General features: G+C 47.3%; 2 protein-coding genes across 3 annotated transcripts in view; one reads left to right on the forward strand and one right to left on the reverse strand.

Moving 5' to 3' along the window:
• Positions 1-17538, reverse strand: part of LOC121546628 (coiled-coil domain-containing protein 81-like) — a 96531-nt gene extending 78993 nt beyond the window's left edge. For both annotated transcript variants that reach the window (XM_045216203.1, XM_045216202.1), the window contains exons 1-2: positions 17427-17538; positions 15091-15152 (exon numbers count right to left, since the gene is read on the reverse strand). In XM_045216203.1, the coding sequence (XP_045072138.1) occupies positions 15091-15152; positions 17427-17502 (138 nt within the window). In that variant the 5' untranslated portion in view covers positions 17503-17538. The remainder of the gene's footprint in view (positions 1-15090; positions 15153-17426) is intronic.
• LOC121565971 (uncharacterized protein C17orf98-like) lies at positions 1506-19608 on the forward strand. Its single transcript, XM_045216209.1, has 4 exons — positions 1506-1564; positions 1716-1995; positions 18330-18673; positions 19377-19608. Exons 2-4 carry the CDS (start codon positions 1781-1783, stop codon positions 19532-19534), a joined length of 717 nt encoding a protein of 238 aa, XP_045072144.1. The 5' UTR covers positions 1506-1564; positions 1716-1780; the 3' UTR covers positions 19535-19608.
• Positions 19609-21142: the final 1534 nt, after the last annotated feature.

Genomic DNA, 21142 nt, shown 5'->3' on the forward strand with positions numbered 1-21142 from the left:
GTATTTATGCTGCAGTAGTTTATGTGTCGGGGGGCTGGGGTTAGTTGGTTATACCTGGAGTACTTCTCCTGTCTTATCCAGTGTCCTGTGTGAATTTAAGTATGCTCTCTCTAATTCTCTCGTTCTCTCTTTCTCTCTGAGAACCTGAGCCCTAGGACCATACGTCAGGACTACCGGGCATGCTGACACCTTGCTGTCCCCAGTCCGCCTGGCCTTGCTGCTATTCCAGTTTCAACTGTTCTGCCTGCGGTTACGAAACCCCTACCTGTCCCAGACCTGCTGTTTTCAACTCTTAATGATCGGCTATGAAAAGCCAACTGAGAGACCTGAGCCCTAGGACCATACGTCGGGACTACCGGCCGTGGTGACTCCTTGCTGTCCCCAGTCCGCCTGGCCTTGCTGCTATTCCAGTTTCAACTGTTCTGCCTGCGGTTATGGAACCCCTACCTGTCCCAGACCTGCTGTTTTCAACTCTGAATGATCGGCTATGAAAAGCCAACTGAGATTTATTCCTGATTATTATTTGACCATGCTTGTCACTTATGAACATTTTTGAACATCTTGGCATGGTTCTGTTATAATCTCCACCCGGCACAGCCAGAAGAGGACTGGCCACCCCTCATAGCCTGGTTCCTCTCTAGGTTTCTTCCTAGGTTTTGGCCTTTCTAGGGAGTTTTTCCTAGCCACCGTGCTTCTACACCTGCATTACTAGCTGTTTGGGGTTTTAGGCTGGGTTTCTGTAAAGCACTTCGAGATATTAGCTGATGTAAGAAGGGCTATATAAAATAAAATTGATTGATTGATTGATTTACATCATTCTGTTTCTCAGAGATGATCTGGGTTGGCATCATCACAACGCCTCTGGTGAGAATAATGCCTTGCACCAAACATGCCAATGTCACATTGAAACAGTCTTGTTGTAGATCGTGTTTCACCACATGATTTGGATTAATTGTGTTATTTCAGATGGGATGTGTTATGACACCTATGTGCTGTGCTATAATGTCTATGTCCTGTGTTATAATGCCTATGTCCTGTGTTATTATTTCTATGTCCTGTGTTATAATGCCTATGTCCTGTGTTATAATGTCTATGTCCTGTGTTATAATGTCTATGTCCTGTGTTATAATGCCTATGTCCTGTGTTATAATGTCTATGTCCTGTGTTATAATGCCTATGTCCTGTGTTATAATGTATACTCACCACTGTTCCGTATTACTAATGTATTGACACTGGGCTTCAATAAATGTTTTACACTTGCAACAAAGACGACTAATTGGTGAGTTCTTCAGGGAGGAAAATAATACAATTTATAAATTCAAGTGAAACGCTGTCTTCTCTTACATCACAGATCAGCCTTGCATACTTACACAGACACACTTCACACTCCGGCTACCTACACCCACAGATGCACAGAAACCCACAGATGGTGTGAACTCTAGCAAAGTAGATCTCTTCATCTAACCAGGAAATGGATGTTGCCATATATGAAATATTGCTTTAGCAATCATCACATGTTTTCTGCAGAGATACTTCTGTGAAAGTGGCTGGGTCAAGGAAGAAGGTACTTATCTTTATTATCAAAACAACATTAATAGATTTGACCAGGTAGGTATTCCATGTGCATACAGACCTATCATATGCCTTCAGTATTAATTACATTATACATACATCTGTGTGGAATGAGAGATGTCTGTCTTGTGTGACACGTGTAGGTTTGAAGCCAGGCTCAGAGACAGAGACGTACGGCTACAAGGCTTTCTCTGGGGAGGGGTTTGTCATGCAATGTACTAAGCCACAGTCCGCCGGTCTCTGTGAGCGCCTCTACAACATCACAGCCAGCTCTGAGGAAGCTGATTGGTCGGGGGCTGAGGGGGAAACCAATAGAGACAGAGATTTCCTCCGAGACGACGGGGCTGTGAGAGGACGGGGGAACGCGCTCTGGTTCTCTACCGTTACTGCAAATGACTCTGGGAAGTACGCATGCCACACAGGGTAGGTAGCCTGTATTGACTCTCTTTGGGTAGGCCCCCTCTCTGTTTCACAGGGTAGGTAGGTTATTGACTGTCGTTGGGTAGGCCCCCTCTCTATTTCACAGGTTAGGTAGCCTGTATTGACTCTGTTTGAGTAGTCCCCCTCTCTATTTCACAGGGTAGGTACCCTGTATTGACTCTGTTTGAGTAGGCCCCCTCTCTATTTCACAGGGTAGGTAGCCTGTATTGACTCTGTTTGAGTAGGCCCCTCTCTCTGTTTCACAGGGTAGATAGCCTGTATTGTTTGGGAAGGTAGTCTGTATTGACTCTGTTTGGGTAGGTAGTCTGTATTGTTTGGGTAGGCCCCTCTCTCTGTTTCACAGGGTAGGTACCCTGTATTGACTCTGTTTGGGTAGGCCCCTCTCTGTTTCACAGGGTAGGTAGCCTGTATTGACTCTGGGTAGGCCCCTCTCGCTATTTCACAGGGTAGGTAGCCTGTATTGACTCTGTTTGGGTAGGCCCCTCTCTCTGTTTCACAGGGTAGGTAGTCTGTATTGTTTGGGTATGCCCCTCTCTCTGTTTCACAGGGTATGTAGCCTGTATTGACCCTGTTTGGGTAGGCCCCTCTCTCTGTTTCACAGGGTAGGTGGTCTGTATTGACTCTGTTTGGGTAGGCCCCTCTCTCTGTTTCACAGGGTAGATAGTCTGTATTGTTTGGGTAGGTAGTCTGTATTATTTGGGTAGGCCCCTCTGTTTCACAGGGTAGGTAGTCTGTATTGACTCTGTTTGAGGAGGCCCCTCTCTCTGTTTCACAGGGTAGGTAGTCTGTATTGACTCTGTTTGAGGAGGCCCCTCTCTCTGTTTCACAGGGTAGGTAGTCTGTATTGACTCTGTTTGGGTAGGCCCCTCTATCTGTTTCACAGGGTAGGTAGTCTGTATTGACTCTGTTTGGGTAGGCCCCTCTATCTGTTTCACAGGGTAGGTAGTCTGTATTGACTCTGTTTGGGGAGATCCCTCTCTCTGTTTCACAGGTTAGGTAGTCTGTATTGACTCTGTTTGGGTAGGAGTCCTGCCTCTGGAATCATGCATTTCCACCTCTCACTCTATCAATCTTGCTTGTCCATCTTCCTCAATTAAAATGAGATATTTTTACAGATCCATCTTGTTGGCAAAACGTCATTAAATATTGCTAACTTATTTAGCTATAGTGAAGATGTAAGGTTGTTTTTTAACTATAATAATCACCCAGATAATCCAACTGCTTAAGCAACATAATAGTTCACGGGAGGCAGTGGCGGCTCCTGAAAAAATTCTCAGGAGGGGCAATTTTTCTGATGATTTAGGTGACCTACACACATTTAAAAAAAGATATGTCCAGCAACAACATGAAGACAGGGGCAGCATATAAGTCAATACCAGAAGCATTTATTGACTGATCTCAAAAGTGTTGGCTTACCAGGGTTGGTGGAGCCCTCAGTTTCATCTTTGCCTCGCAAAGCTAACTCAAACACTCCGCAAAACTTCACACACTGGATTAGCCGGCTGAGGATGTGGCGGTTCTTGCTAATGTCGTAGTAAATATATTTGTTATAGTGAATATGGAATATGATATGTTGAGTAAAATGTTGTGCTAAGATCTATTTAGGTCAGGAGCTGGTTATAAGTTATGTTCCTATCCAATAACAATGGACAAAAGGGTCCTATCTTGTCAGCCTTGTCAGCAGGTGGCCAAGGACAACACCCACGCCATAGGCCTCTCAGTTCTTCCAACTCACGAGTTCTTGCTCTGAGGACACACACACACACAAACACACACACACACACACATCATCACTGTTAAACACACACACACACACACATCATCACTGTTAAACACACACACACACACACACACACACAAAAATCCCCTCTCTTAGGCTGAACATTTGAAGACAGAGAACCCGACTCAGAGCCAATGCAACAGTGACAGTAGCCTGGAGGGGACCTCGCCCAACTCATCAGGACCAATCAGAAGATCAGAACTACTAGATTGAACCTACTTCATTTATTGCATAAAATGTCTGCACACAATGTTTCGGGGCTCTCTTCAGATAATAATAATAATAATAATATGCCATTTAGCAGACGCTTTTATCCAAAGCGACTTACAGTCATGCGTGCATACATTTTTGTGTATGGGTGGTCCCGGGGATCGAACCCACTACCTTGGCGTTACAAGCACCATGCTCTACCAGCTGAGCTACAGAAAGTGGATACTCATGGATGCGCATTGCAATTGTAAAATGTCAACACAATTGGAGACACCACGTCATTTTTGGAGACATGTTATTGACAGTAAACTATTGTAGATGCGACTGCTAACTAAATAAAACATTTTAGCTGGCTAGCTAATCATCTTAGCTAAATGTGGGGCAAACAATTCAGTTATTTACCGTTAATTTGAGGGATTGGGGTGAAAGAAATCGAGTTACATAGTGATACTTTACGATATACTGTATTGACAATATCGCAATATTTTAGCGCTAGTTGGCTGTACCTGCACCAAAACACCATTATTGTTCCTTCATAGCTTGTTCTCAATCATTTCACATTGGGAGCCAATTTGTTTTCAGCACTTTTATTTCCATGACTGATCAAAACTTCGTTCTCATGGCTTTCTGATCCCTCTGCAACAGACATATGGTGCGCAATAAAATCACAGTATCGAATCGCAATACGTATAGAATCATGAGACTCGCAATGCTGATGCATATATCTTATCGTGAGGTTCCTGGCAATTCCCAGCCCAAGTTCATTTGCCACAACAAATCTCTTCGCTAGCAAACGCAATGTGTCTCCAGCAATGTTTACTTTTTTGACGTTCTATGGCATCTCCACTTTCCAAGCATATATGACCACATGTAATATTTTGGTAAGTGATGCAAATAGTGAACTATGTAGGGCCAGGATGTAAAATATATGTAGCTGCAGCAATTTCTCTTATCTGATATGGTAAGTAATGGGGCTTGATTTATAGCTCCCTAAGAGTTTGACGAACGGGTCCGTGAACGCGATTGCAGATATCTTTACCTCTGAATAAACTGCCTTATATTATACAATTATCCACCTTGTCCAAAAGTCTCTACTTTTTCTCCGTTCTCCAGTAAACTTGTTTTATCAACAATAGTAAGGTTCAATGACACAGAAAGCAGTTCAATGTCGGGGTACAGTCGCTCTCTTACCAGGATCGCGGTCCGCTCTGACCAGGGTGAAGGTGGCCGGCTCCACCTCTCTGCCAGCAGCGTTTTCATTATTTAGTCCGTTCGTAGCAGGTATGTACACGATCAACAAGATCAGTCCAAAACCGAAGATCAGTCCAAAGCAGAATGTTTGCAGAATGTTTGTAAACTAAGTCTACAAATTAAAAACATAAAATAACGCCACACTGCAGGTCGCAACATAGACGCTGATAGCCGCCATTGTCTTAGTTACGTTCAACGTTACGTCACGTATGACGAAAGCGCGTAAGTGCATGCACACAGACACCCATAGAGAATGTATTGAAAGCTTTGAAATGTGAAAAAAATAGATTTTACATGACAGGCTATGAGAGACTTCTGGGCTATTTTCAACCTGACTGAAATCGCCCAAAAAACGGCGGGGCCATTTGAAGCACTACTTTAGCCTGATTTGACATTTAGTGGCTGGCAGATCAGACGTGAACACTGATAACTGCTGTTGCCGTGATATAATTTTTTATAAATTTATAAAAAAAATTATAATTTTTTTTATTTTTTTTTTATAATTGATTAGAAAAAAATCCCTTCCTTTTCCCGTTTGGCAGTGCGTCGCCCATATCGCCCTATTGAACAAGCCGTCCCTGACGGGAGGGAAAATGCGGGAGCGGCCCCTTCTTTGGCTACTACGTTGCAATCAATATTCTCGGAGCCCCCTTGTTGATACAAAATGTTTCAATATTCTCCCGAGCCGCCTCGTTCGTTGATACGTTTCAATATTCTCAGCGTCACCTTGTTGATATAATGTTTCAATATTCGCAGAATGTTTCCCTTCCCTGGCGATGGATGAAAATGCAAAAATGAACTGGGCGGGCGCACACATAAGGAACATCTCTGAATGCAACGCAACGAGACAATGTTGGTGGGAAGCACACGAGACAATGACACTGTCATGGTACACTGTAGGCCGCGCCGTTCCACAAGGGTGGCTTCATACAGCCTATAGCGGGGGTCGGCAACCTTTTTCATGTGGAGCGCCAATTTACAATTGATCCTACCATTTCTAAAGATCTGCGTACCAGTTATGATTTTCATATATGCATTGTAGGCTATCTAACTGTGCCCAAAACACTTCGAACTGCCCACAAACGAAATAATTACATTCAGTGCATTCGGAAAGTATTCAGACCTCTTGACTTTTTCCACATTTTGTTACATTACAGCCTTATTCTAAAATTGATTACATTTCCGTCATCATTCCACACACAATACCCCATAATGACAAAGCAAAAACAGGTTTTTAGAAATGTTTGCGAATTTATATATTTTTAACTGAAATATTACATTTACATAAGTATTCAGACCCTTTACTCAGTACTTTGTTGAAGCACCTTTTGCAGAGATTACAGCCTCCAGTCTTCTTGGGTATCAAATAAAATAAAATAAAATAAAATTTTATTGGTCACATGCGCCGAATACAACAGGTGCAGACATTACAGTGAAATGCTTACTTACAGCCCTTAACCAACAGTGCATTTATTTTAAACAAAAAAGTAAGAATAAAACAACAACAAAAAAAGTGTTGAGAAAAAAAGAGCAGAAGTAAAATAAAGTGACAGTAGGGAGGCTATATATACAGGGGGGTACCGTTGCAGAGTCAATGTGCGGGGGCACCGGCTAGTTGAGGTAGTTGAGGTAATATGTACATGTGGGTAGAGTTAAAGTGACTATGCATAAATACTTAACAGAGTAGCAGCAGCGTAAAAGGATGGGGTGGGGGGCAGTGCAAATAGTCCGGGTAGCCATGATTAGCTGTTCAGGAGTCTTATGGCTTGGGGGTAGAAGCTGTTGAGAAGTCTTTTGGACCTAGACTTGGCACTCCGGTACCGCTTGCCGTGCGGTAGCAGAGAGAACAGTCTATGACTAGGGTGGCTGGAGTCTTTGACAATGACGCTTACAAGCTTCTGTATTTGGAGAGTTTCTCCCATTCTTCTCTGCAGATCCTCTCAAGCTCGGTCAGGTTGGATGGGGAGCGTCACTGCACAGCTATTTTTAGATCTCTCCAGAGATGTTCGATCGGGTTCAAGTCAGGGCTCTGGCTGAATCACTCAAGGACATTCAGTCACTTGTCCCGAAGCCACTCCTGCGTTGTCTTGGCTGTGTACTTAGGGTAGTTGTCCTGTTGGAAGGTGAACCTTCGCCCCAGTCTGAGGTCCTGAGCACTCTGGAACAGGTTTTCATCAAGGATCTTTCTGTACTTTGCTCCGTTCATCTTTCCCTCGATCCTGACTAGTCTCCCAGAAAACATCCCCACAGCATGATGCTGCCACCACCATGCTTCACCGTAGGGATGGTGCCAGGTTTCCTCCAGACGTGACGCTTGGTATTCAGGCCAAAATGTTCAATCTTGGTTTCATCAGACCAGAAAATCTTGTTTCTCATGGTCTGAGAGTCCTTTAGGTGCCTTTTGGCAAACTCCAAGCGGGCTGTCATGTGTCTTTTACTGAGGAGTGGCTTCCGTCTGGCCACTATACCATAAAGGCCTGATTGGTGGAGTGCTGCAGAGATAGTTGTCCTTCTGGAAGGTTCTCCCATCTCTACAGAGGAACTCTGGAGCTCTGTCAGAGTGACCATCGGGTTCTTGGTCACCTCCCTGACCAAGGCCCTTCTCCCCCAATTGCTCAGTTTGGCTGGGCGGCCTGCTCTAGGAAGAGTCTTGGTGGTTCCAAACTTCTTCCATTTAAGAATGATGGAGGCCACTGTGTTCTTGGGGACCTTCAATGCTGCAGACATTTTTTTGGTACCCTTCCCCAGATCTGTGCCTAGACACAATCCTGTCTCGGAGCTCTACGGACAATTCCTTCGACCTCATGGCTTGGTTTTGCTCTGACATGCACTGTCAACTGTGGGACCTTATATGGACAGGTGTGTGCTTTTCCAAATCATGTCCAATCAATTTAATTTACCACAGGTGGACTCCAATCAAGTTGTAGAAACATCTCAAGGATCATCAATGGAAACAGGATGCACCTGAGCTCAATTTCGAGTCTCATAGCAAAGTTTCTGAATACATATTGTGATGCCACGAGAGGCTACACAGCTTCCAGCGGGATTGCCCAAGTAGTGCAAGGAGACCAGGTTCAACCAAAACAAGGATTTTATTAAAGGTCTTCGGCAACTAACGAAATAATAACACCATTCTGTTCTCCCCAGCGCCCAACCTCGAGACCGTGTCTCTTCTCTTCAACCAAACTTCAGCCCATCAGCCCCCTCATTGGTTTCAGCTGCGTGGGAAGATTGGCCACAGAGGGTTGGAGTTCCCGACCATACCAGCAGATGGAGCCATAGCTGTCTGGGTTTGCAGCCATCTCAGGGGGATGTAACGTCCCTCCAGGACACAGCCTCTCGTGACATCACACATCCCCCTCCTCGGGACCGACGTCCTCGTCGGGGTAAAGGCAGCGAAGAAGGCATCACGCCGGGAGAGGGCGTCCGCATTTCCGTGGTGCTTGCCAGCCCTGTGGACAACAGAAAAGTTAAACGGTTGCAAGCTCAAAAACCATCTGGTTACTCTACTGTTTGATTCCTTGTTCTTGGCCATCCACTGCAGAGGGGCGTGATCAGATACCACCATGAAACGTCGGCCCAGGAGATAGAACCCGAAGGGACTCCAGGGCCCAGACTACAGCCAGACATTCCTTCTCCACCGTGGAATAGTTCTTCTCTCTTGGAAGTAACTTCCTGCTTAGGTAGAGAATGGGATGTTCTTCCCCGTCATGTGCCTGGGTGAGGACAGCACCCAGACCCACCTCCGAAGCATCCGCTTGGACAATGAATTCCTTCTTGAAGTCTGGTGCCACCAGGATCGGACTGGAGCAGAGTGCTCGCTTCAGGTTGAGGAAAGCCGCCTCCGCCGCAGGGTTCCACTTCACCATTCGTGAGTGGCGTTTGGTCGTCAGCTCCGTCAACGGTGCCGCTATGGTAGCAAAATCTGCAATAAAGCGTCTATAGTAGCCAGCGAGGCCCAAAAATGACCTTACTTGCTTCTTGTTGATGGGCTGCGGCCAGTCCTGTATGGCCCGCAGTTTGGCTTCCTGTGGCTTGACCAACCCCCGCCCAATGGTGTACCCCAGGTAGTTTGTCTCACTGAAGGCCACCTTGCACTTCTTCGGGTTTGCTGTGAGCCCTGCTTCCCTGAGCGAATCCAGCACCGCTTGTACCCGGGGTAGGTGGCTGGCCCAATCCTGACTTTGTATAACCACATCATCCAAATAAGCCGCTGCGTACCTCTTGTGGGGCGCAAGGACTCGATCCATCAGGCGTTGGAACGTGGCAGGTGCCCCGTGGAGACCAAACGGAAGTCGGGTATACTGGCAGAGCCCCTCCCGGGGTGGCAAAGGCTGTCTTCTCCTTAGACGCCGGGGTCAAGGGCACCTGCCAGTAGCCTTTTGTGAGATCAAGAGTGGTTAGGAAACGAGCATGCCCCAAGGAGTCTATTAAATCATCGACACGAGGCATTGGGTATGCATCAAATTCAGACACTTCATTCAACTTTCGATAGTCATTACAAAATCGTACTGAACCGTCTGGCTTGGGAACGAGTACGATGGGACTTGCCCAGGCACTGTGGGACTCTTCGATTACTCCCAACTCCCGCATCTTCCTTACCTCCTTCTGTATAACCACTTTACGAGCCTCTGGCACGCGTGCAGGGCGCTGGTTTACCGTTCGGCCAGGCATGGTGCGGATCTCATGTTGGACCACCTCTGTGTGACCGGGGAAGGGAGGAGAAGACATCCTGGTTCTGCTCCACGAGTTCCAGGGCCATCTGTCGTTGATGTGGGGACAGATTTGGACCCAGCTGAACCTCTTCTCGCGCCGGTTCCTTGGTCTCTGTGGGGGGGTAGAGAGCTAAACAGCGCCTCTCTGGCGTGCCACTTCTTTAAAAGGTTAACATGATAAATCTGCTCAGTTTTCCTTTTATCTGGTTGCCTCACCTTGTAGTTTACTTCCCCCATGCGTTCAATGACCTCATATGGTCCTTGCCAGGTTGCCAGGAATTTGCACTCAACGGTTGGCACCAGGACCAGCACTCTGTCCCCGGCTTAAACTCCCTGGGCTGAGCAGATCTGTTGTAGGAGGCTTGCTGTTGCCGCTGACTGGCCTCCATGTGTTCCCGCATCATGGGATAGATGGCCTTCATTCTCTCCCTCATAGCCCCTACATGGTCGATCAGTGTCCGCTGTTGGCATGGCTGCTCCTCCCAGGCCTCCTTGGCGATGTCGAGTAGTCCTCTGGGTCTGTAGGAAAGCAAGAGCTCAAAGGGTGAAAAACCAGTAGAAGACTGAGGTACCTCTCTCACCGCAAATAATATGTATGGTAACAGCTGATCCCAGTTGCGCCCATCTTCCCCTACCGCTTTCCGCAGCATGGATTTTAGCGTTTTGTTAAAACGTTCGACTAGGCCATCTGTCTGGGGGTGGTAGACCGAGGTTCTCAGCTGTTTGATTTTCAGTAAAGCACAGAGTTCTTTCATCACCCTGGACATGAATGGAGTCCCTTGGTCCGTCAATATCTCTTTTGGGATTCCCAGACTAGTTGAGAGACGGAACAGCTCCTTGGCGATTTGTCTGGATGTAGCCTTCCTCAGCGGAATGGCCTCCGGGTACCGGGACGCATAGTCCAGAATGACCAGAATGTATTGATGTCCCCTGGCACTTTTCGGTAAGGGCCCGACTATGTCTAATCCAATCCTCTCAAAAGGAGTTTCGATAATGGGCAAGGGAATGAGCGGGTTTCTATATGTGGGCTTTGGCGCAACCTGCTGACACTCAGGGCAACTACGGCAGTAGTTCTCTATCTCTTTGTGTACTCCTGGCCAAAAGAAACGTTGCATGATTCTTTCCTTAGTCTTCTCTACCCCCAAGTGGGCCCCTAGCGGGTGTGTGTGGGCTAGGTTGAGTACTGTGGCCCGATAGGGCTGTGGCACGAGGAGCTGTTCATGCACTTCCTAATTTTTCTTGACTATCTGATATACTAACCCCCGGTTTACTGCGAAATGGGGGTAAGTAGGGGTTGTCTTATCACCTAACACTACACCTTCTAATACCTGCACATTTCTTAAGGCATTTGCAAGAGTAGGATCTTGTAATTGAGCCGTACCATACTGGCCTGTGAGAGGGGGAAGCTCTTGGGTGCCTGGGGCGTCTTCTTCACTGGAGAACGGAGCACTTTCCTGGGCTGCGTTCTCTTCTCCCGTATCCGGACCAGTCTCGGTGTCGGTCTGGGCACCTGCCATCCCTATCAGAGCCCGGGCGGGAGTGAGTAACTCGGAGGATTGCACCGGAGCCTTCCCAGGATGAGTCTTGCCTCTCCGTTTCCGAGGTACTCGGGTTATCCTCTCCTGAGACTCTCTCCAGAGTGGGTAAAAGGCTGGGCAGTCTCGTCCAATTAGGACAGGGACGGGGAGGGAATCAACCACCCCCGCCGTCGTGTGTATGGTTCCCCGTGTGCTGGTCATTGTAAGTTCAGTAATGGGGTATTCTCTGGTGTCCCCATGGACACAGGAAACTGGGAGGACTTTCCCCGGGGTCAGACACGTTGGGCCCACCAAATCCTTACGCACCAGGGTGGCCCGGCTACCAGAATCCAGTAAGGCCTCCACATCATGGTGATTCACAGTTACCGGGCAGGTGGGGGGTCGATCTGGGCCGCCATCTCGACTCCCAAGAGCGAGGCAACACGGTGTGTGGGTGCTGAGCTGGAGGACTCCGCAGTGGGCATAGGTTCATCGGCTGGTTTCCCACACTGCCAGGAGATATGTCCCATCTCCCCACACCGGTAACACTGTCGAGTTTCCCCCTCCTGGTGTACTCTTCTTGGACCCGCCTGGTTTCTGGCTCCCCCTGGAGCCGGGATAAGTCCTGACGTGGCTGGGTTCGAGACCTTGGGGTCCTTTGGACGGGTTCTTCCCATTTGTGGTGGGGCCGCACTCCTGGGGTCTTTTCGGGAAGCATTCAGCATCTCCGCTGTGGCCTGGTACTTTTCCACAGCTTCCACGGTCAGATCAGCCGTGGTCAAGGCCTGTTGACTGATGACCCGTTTTGCCTCATAAGGCAGGGGCGCGTAGGTAACGATCCACCCCAACGGCCTCCACCACCGCCGCTGCTGTATTCCTCTGCGGATCCAGCCATTTCCTTGCGATTCGGACAAGTTCATGCATCTGCGCCCGAGGAGGTTGGTCTGGTTGGAAGGTCCAACTGTGAAAGCGCTGGGCCATACCAAACTTTGTGAGTCCATATCTGCTGAGGATCTCAGACTTCAGGGCATCATAGTCAGTAACCTGGTCAGGGCCCAGGTCCCGGACAGCATTCAGCGCTTCCCCGGTTAGAAAGGGGGCTAACAGACCAACCCACTGTTGCTTGGGCCAGGCTTCCCCTAGTGGCCGTGGCCTCAAATGCATGCAGGTATGCCTCAATGTCATCGGTAGCTCCCATCTTAGACATAAAGTCACTTGCCTTTATTGGGCGGGTATTTTGGACCACCCTCTGTCTCTGCAACTGCAATTCCTCTGCCTTCAGAAGGTTGGCTTTCTTTTGCTCCTCCAAGAGAGCCACGTTTGCTTGCATCTGGGCTTGCTGGCCAGCAACAAGGGCTTTCAATATGTCCTCCATATCAGTCGGCGGGGAGCCTACGGCCAACTTGGAAAACTGGGTGATCAAACCTTCGGTATCCTCCTCCGACATGCACTATCAACGCTTGAGCGTGCCCGTATTCTCCACCATCTGTGATGCCACGAGAGGCTACACAGCTTCCAGCGGGATTGCCCAAGTAGTGCAAGGAGACCAGGTTCAACCAAAACAAGGATTTTATTAAAGGTCTTCGGCAACTAACGAAATAATAACACCATTCTGTTCTCCCCAGCGCCCAACCTCGAGACCGTGTCTCTTCTCTTCAACCAAACTTCAGCCCATCAGCCCCCTCATTGGTTTCAGCTGCGTGGGAAGATTGGCCACAGAGGGTTGGAGTTCCCGACCATACCAGCAGATGGAGCCATAGCTGTCTGGGTTTGCAGCCATCTCAGGGGGATGTAACGTCCCTCCAGGACACAGCCTCTCGTGACATCACAATATGTAAATAAGGTATTTCTGTTTTTGCTTTGTCATTATGGGGTATTGTGTGTAGACTGATGAGAAAAAAATAATCTAATCCATTTTAGATTAAGGCTGTAATGTAACAAAATGTGGAAAAAGGGAAGGGGTCTGAATACTTCCCGAATGCACTGTAGCTGGCTGCTAGACAGAGGCGCTGTCCATTCATCACCACGTCACGGAGCTCCACAATGCCTGTACCGAGGCGCTGTCCATTCATCACCACGTCACGGAGCTCCACAATGCCTGTACCGAGGCGCTGTCCATTCAGCGGTGCTGAATCACGGGTGTGGCCTTAGCGCCCTTTAAAAAGGCATGTGTAGATGTTCCTTTTGTATTTCGTGATTTTTGTCATTCTTTAGTCGAGTTTCTCTTCATGCGTCCCTGTCGATTGTAAGCCTACTGTAAGTAAGTCTGATGTAGGCTATACCTTTTATTTCAATGCCAATGGAGTAAAGTACTTAAGTAAAAATACTTTAAAGTAGTACTTAAGTCGTTTTTGGGGGGTATCTGTACTTTACTTTTCATATTTTTGACAACTTTTACTTTTACTCCACTACATTCCTAAAGAAAATAATGTACTTTTTACTCCATACATTTTCCCTGTCACCCAAAAGTACTAGTTACATTTCGAATGCTTAGCAGGACAGACATTTTTTCCAATTCACACACTTATTAAGAGAACATCCCTGGTCATCCCAACTGTCTCTGATCTGGCGGACTCACTAAACACAAATGCTTCAATTGTAAATTATGTCTGAGTGTTGGAGTGTGCCCCTGGCTATCCGTAAAATAATAAAACAAGAAAATGGTGCCCTCTGGTTTGCTTAATATAAGGAATGTAAAATGAGTTATACTTTTACTTTTACTTTTGATACTTAAGTATATTTTAGCAATTACATTTACTTTTCATACTTAACTATATTTAAAACCAAATATTTTAGACTTTTACTCAAGTAGTATTTTACTGGGTGACTTTCACTTTTACTTGAGACCTTTGAACCTGATATTGCAGTGATAATTAATGGCGTTCCACAGACCTTTAAACCTGATATTGCTGTGATAATTAATGGCCGTTCCACAGACCTTTAAACCTGATATTGCTGTGATAATGAATGGCCATTCCACAGATCTTTAAACCTGATATTGCTGTGATAATTAATGGCCATTCCACAGACCTTTAAACCTGATATTGCAGTGATAATTAATGGCCGTTCTACAGACCTTTAAACCTGATATTGTGGTGATAATTAATGGCCTTTCCACAGACCTTTAAACCTGATATTGCGGTGATAATTAATGGCCGTTCCACAGACCTTTAAACCTGATATTGCAGTGATAATTAATGGCCGTTCCACAGACCTTTAAACCTGATATTGCAGTGATAATTAATGGCCGTTCCACAGACCTTTAAACCTGATATTGCAGTGATAATTAATGGCCGTTCCACAGACCTTTAAACCTGATATTGTGGTGATAATTAATGGCCTTTCCACAGACCTTTAAACCTGACATTGCGGTGATAATTAATGGCCTTCACAGACCTTCAAACCTGATATTGTGGTGATAATTAATGTCTGATGTCATTTAGTTTGTTTTTGCTATTCTTCAATTAGCATTTTAGAGTTTTTAAATTAAATGCAGTAAATGTGCTTCAACCTCCTAAAAAAATCCTACTTTGCCATATGCTAGGTTTAGCTGAACGGACTGACCACTGACTATGGCTATGGCTACTTTCTGAAGTGCTCTCACCTTTTGCAAGGTCATCTGTCTCTCCACGAAAGATGACACGTTTGACCAAATGCTGTCAACGTCTGGAATAAAGGGGAACATTTTCAGACCGATTTTCAGAAAATAAAAATAGCTTATATAGCTAAATGCTTAAAAAATGTAGCATAAATCAAATGACATGCATGTCACGATCGTCAGGGAGAGAAGTAGACCAATGCGCAGCGTGATGAATGAACATGTTACTTTATTATATTAAAGCACGAACAAAAACAATAAACGACTCGTGAAGTCCACGGTGACAATGACCGAACACGGAACAAAAACCCACAAACACAAAGTGAAAAACAGACAGTTAAATATGGCTCCCAATCAGAGACAACCAGCCAACAGCTGACACTCGTTGCCTCTGATTGGGAGTCACTAAGGCAAACATAGAAAACGACAAACTAGAACACCCAACATAGAAATAAACCACATAGAATGAACACACCCGTGCTCAACATATAGAGTCCCAGAGCCAGGGTGTGACAGTACCCCCCCCCCCTAAAGGCGCGGACTGCGACCGCGCCTCAATAAGAGCAAAACAGGGGAGGGCTGGGTGGGCATACCTCCTCGGCGGCGGTTCTGGCTCCGGCCTTGCCCACCACCCTACAATAAACCCCCCATAGCGCCCCTGGTCCGGTCTGGCCCCGCTGGCTGGAGCTGACCTGGACGTAGCAGGAGCGGCTAGCTTCAGCTCCGTTGTGGAGCAGTTGAGCGGTACCTGATTTGGCACCGATGACCCAGGCACGGGTTGTGCCGGACTGACGACGCGCACACCTGGCTTGGTGCGTGAGGCAGGAACTGACCGGGCCGGGCTGACAATGCGCACCCCTGGCTTGGTGCGTGGAGCAGCAACGGGCCGGACCGGGCTGATGATGCGCACCCCTAGCCTGGTGCGTGGAGCCGAACGGGCTTCACCGGACTGAACGACTCGCACCCCTGGCTTGGGTGCGTGGGCCGAACGGGCCTCACCCGGACTGACGACTCGCACCCCTGGCTTGGTGCGTGGGCCGAACGGACCTCACCGGACTGACGACTCGCACCCCTGGCTTGGTGCGTGGAGCCGGAACGGGCCTCACCGGACTGACGACTCGCACCCCTGGCTTGGTGCGTGGAGCCGGAACGGGCCTCACCGGACTGACGACTCGCACCCCTGGCTTGGTGCGAGTGGCAGGAACAGGCCGGGCCGGGCTGGCGACGCGCACCGTAGACTTGGTGCGAGTGGCAGGAACAGGCCGGGCCGGGCTGGCGACGCGCATCTTAGACTTGGTGCGTGGAGCAGGGACAGGCCGGGCTGGGCTGTCGACGCACACCGTAGGCTTGGTGCGTGGAGCAGGGACAGGCCGGGCTGGGCTGTCGACGCACACCGTAGGCTTGGTGCGTGGTGCAGGGATTGGCCGGACTGGGCTGGCAACGCACACCGTAGGCTTGGTGCGTGGAGCAGGGACAGGCCGGACCGGGCTGGCGACGCACACCGTAGGCTTGGTGCGTGGAGCAGGGACAGGCCGAACCGGGCTGTGGAGACGGATAGGAGCCCTGGAGTGAAGAGCGGCCACAACCCGTCCTGGCTGAATGCCTACCCTCACACACTCTGTGTGAGGCATCCACACAGGACGTACAGGGCGGTGTATCCGTAACCTGGTGGCCTCCAGAATCCGCCCCTCTTTTGCCTCCGTCAGCCCCGTCGTCCATGCCGTGTGCCCCCCCTAAAATTTTTTTGGGGTTGCCTCTCGTCAGTCTCACTCCATGGCCGGCGATCCTCCCATGTCCAGTCTGCCTGCTCCTGGACACGCTGCTTGGTCCTAGTATGGTGGGTTTTTCTGTCACGATCGTCAGGGAGAGAAGTAGACCAATGCGCAGCGTGATGAATGAACATGTTACTTTATTATATTAAAGCACGAACAAAAACAATAAACGACTCGTGAAGTCCACGGTGACAATGACCGAACACAGAACAAAAACCCACAAACACAAAGTGAAAAACAGACAGTTAAATATGGCTCCCAATCAGAGACAACCAGCCAACAGCTGACACTCGTTGCCTCTGATTGGGAGTCACTAAGGCAAACATAGAAAACGACAAACTAGAACCCCCAACATAGAAATAAACCACATAGAATGAACACACCCTGGCTCAACATATAGAGTCCCAGAGCCAGGGTGTGACAATGCACACCTTGATTGTAAATTGCACAAAGTTTGCAAACAAATGCGCATAGCCTAGGTGTTGTTATGATGCTGCAAGGTGGGCTATATATTAGCGTATATTTTCTACAGTACAATAAAATAGGCTAGAAAGTGGGTTCTGTCCTGACCGTTTTCCGAGAGCTGAGAGATGGTTGGAAAGGAGTTCCTCTCCGCCTCCGACACCACGGACAGCAAGTCGGTCATCTTGACAATTAGAGGAAGTGTTGCAAAAGATCTTTAAAAAAAGAAAAGAGAACTAGAGTTGTTTCAGCTCAATCCACGGACTTCCAGATTCGGCTCAATCCACCCATTTCCAGACAGCACATTACAGTGCGTCTCCTCGGGTGATAAATCTCGATGGGAAATACACCCGTGCGCGCAACTCCAACACTGACCTTGTTGCTACGAGCGACGTCACAATAGACCCACTTGCACCCCCCGCAGCGACAGGCGCTGGGGCCAAAGTTTAGCCCTGCAGATTAGAAACTCAGTTTATTTTGACTTTAGCATGTCTTCTAAAAGCAAATAGGCCTGTATAATGACTTTGAGGATCCCTTCCGAGTTGAATCCAGATAGTTCATGTCATGAAAATTGTCCCTGTGTTTCTGAGACCGATGTAATCAAGAATGGTAGATGAGCAATTGCGCATTGGCATCCCTCTAGTGGAGCTGTGTTCACTGCCCCCCAGCGATGTCTGTTGAAACGTAATAAAGCGCTACATTTGCGTCATTCAGCAGGCTTTTGAAGTAATGTGTAAACGACCACATTGGCAGGTGCACAACTGACCGGGGGAGTGAGTGTTGATTTTACGTGCTTTTGCTGTGATTGTTCATGTGAGTGTTTTGGCCAATTAATGTCCCTCCATAAATTAATGTTCCTCCATAAGTCTAACACACACTGCACAGTTAGGCCCGAATCTGACCAGCTTTTTAAATAGTTTTATTGTAGTAGCCTAGTCTAATTCTAAAAGGCTCTATGCCTCATTTTTATATATTGAATGTGGACTAATTGTATATATTTTGTAATTGCAGAGTTGCATTGCCTAAAATGAATCACTCCGGGCCTGAGAAGCGCGAGCAGATGTTCGTGCTCGACTGCATCGCCGTCAGTTCGGTTGCGCTCGGATACGAACACATGCGCCCCCGGCTCTGGTCGGTGCTCCCCCAGTACGACGCACGCAACGACCCCCACGCTGCGCGCTACACGACCATCCCGTCCGTGCAGAGGGTCCTGCAGAAGACCATCCCGTCCGTGCAGAGGGTCCTGCAGAAGACCATCCCGTCGGTGCAGAGGGTCCCGCAGAAGACCGAGAACAAGGAACCGAAGAGCGCCGCTGCCCAAAAGTCCCTAGAACTGAGGAACACTTCCGGAGCAGGTAGGCTATTCTATTCTATTCTAGGATATTCTATTATATTCTAGGATATTCTATTCTATTCTAGGATATTCTAGGATATTCTATTCTATTCTATTCTAGGATATTCTAGGATATTCTATTCTATTCTAGGATATTCTGTTCTATTCTATTCTATGATATTCTAGGATATTCTATTCTATTCTAGGATATTCTATTCTATTCTAGGATATTCTATTATATTCTATTTGATTGTATTATATAGGCTGTTCTATTCTATTTAATTTTTTTTTTGCATTCAATGGGATTCATAATATGTCCTGTTTGACATCAAGTTAGATCCACAGAATCAGAGAAATAAGTTTACATTTACATTGTATATTTTGGTCATTTAGCAGACTCTCTTATCCACAGCGACTTTATATACAGATTGTGGCTTTTCTGGCCACCTTGGGGAAATAATCAATGCATGCCATTGCTTTCTTTGACCTGTCGAATTAAGGATGGGGGAGATAGGCCTATAGGCTATGTGAAGTGACAAACAGTTGGAGGACACTGAGGAATAGGTTACAGTTATATTCTGAAGAAACTATTCTATTCTATTCAATAAATCAATGTACTTTTATTTAGCCGTAGACCTACATGGGATTCATAATATATCATGTTTGACATCATCATCATTGCTCAGAGTCACTGGTATAGGCTATCTTGTCTCTGCACCGGACAGGTCATTCCCGAGAGCAGGTGAGCAACCACAGTGGTCTCATGTTGGACATCAAGCCGCTGATAGGCTACAACGGGCGGTTTGGGTTTCGGCGCAACACGCCCAACCTCCGGCGGAACCCGTCCAGCTTCGGAGAGGTGACCACGTTCCAACTCTATTGAGTCCAACGGCCGAAAAGGCATCATCATCATGTGAAGTTCCAATGAGCAAAAATAAATGCGTCCACAGAATGCCACCCTATAACTTTATGTCATTATTTATGCCTTTATATCTCAGCCTAACCCTAGGGTGATAGCTAATAAAACAATAATCATATTTTGTTCAAAGACTGCTATAGCCTACATTCACAGACAATGGATTTCAGGTAGCACCATTGATGTACACTATATATACAAAAGTATGTGGACACACCTTCAAATTAGTGGATTCGGCTATTTCAGCCACACCCGTTGCTGACAGGTGTATAAAATCGAGCCATGCAATCTCCATAGACAAACATTAGCAGTAGAGTGGCCTTACTGAAGAGCTCATTGACTTTCAACGTGGCACCGTCATAGGATGCCACCTTTCCAACAAGTCAGTTTGTCCAATTTCTGCACTGCAAGAGCTGCCGCAGTCAACTGTAAGTGCTGTTATTGTGAAGTGGAAACGTCTAGGAGCAAAAACAGCTCAGCCTCGAAGTGGTAGGCCACACAAGCTCACAGAACAGGACCGCCGACCGCTGAAGTGCATAGCGCATAAAAATCATCTGTCCTCGGTTGCAACACTCACTACCGAGTTCCAAACTGCCTCTGGAAGCAACGTCAGCATAATAATTTTTCATTGGGAGCTTCATGAAATGGCAGAGCAGCTGCATAAAAGCCTACGATCACTATGCACAATGCCATGTGTCGGCTGGAGTGGTGTAATACTTGCTGCCATTGGACTCAGGAGCAGTGGAAACACGTTCTCTGGAGTGATGAATCACGTTTCACCATCTGGCAGTCTGACGGACGAATCTGGGTTTGGTGGATGTCAGGAGAACGCTACCTGCGCCAATGCATAGGGCCAACTGTAAAGTTTGGTGGAAGAGGAATAATGGTCTGGAGCTGTTTTTCATGGTTCGGGCTAGGCCCCTTAGTTCCAGTGAAGGGAAATCTTAACGCTACAGCATACAATGACATTCTAGATTATTCTGTGCTTCCAACTTTGTGGCAACAGTTTGGGCTAGGCCCTTCCCTGTTTCAGCATGACAATGCCCCAGTGCACAAAGTGAGGTCCATACAGAAATGGTTTGTCGAGATCGGTGTGGAAGAACTTGACTGGCCTGCACAGAGCCCTGACCTCAACCCCATCGAACACCTTTGGGATGAATTGGAACACCGACTGCGAGCCAGGCCTAATAGCCCAACATCAGTGCCCAACGTCACTAATGCTATTGTGGCTGAATGGAAGCAAGTCCCTGCAGCAATGTTCCAAAATCTAATGGAAAGCCTTCACAGAAGAGTGGAGGCTGTTATAGCAGCAAAGGGGGACCAACTCCATATTAATGCCCATGATTTTGGAATGAGATGTTGAACGAGCAGGTGTCCACATACTTTTGGTAATGTAGGGTATTAGTTTACTATCACTAACAAGGTTTCCATCCAAACTTTTTATGCCAGTAAAGTAGGCAACAAAAAAAAAGGACAGGCCTGATGGAAACAGATTTTTTTTTGGTAAACTTTCCAAATGCCCACAAAACAAAATATGCTAGACAAGGTGGGATCTTTTTGTGTCAGTAAAATGAA

This window comes from Coregonus clupeaformis, unplaced genomic scaffold (genome assembly GCF_020615455.1).
Source record: "Coregonus clupeaformis isolate EN_2021a unplaced genomic scaffold, ASM2061545v1 scaf0639, whole genome shotgun sequence".
NCBI lineage: Eukaryota > Metazoa > Chordata > Actinopteri > Salmoniformes > Salmonidae > Coregonus > Coregonus clupeaformis.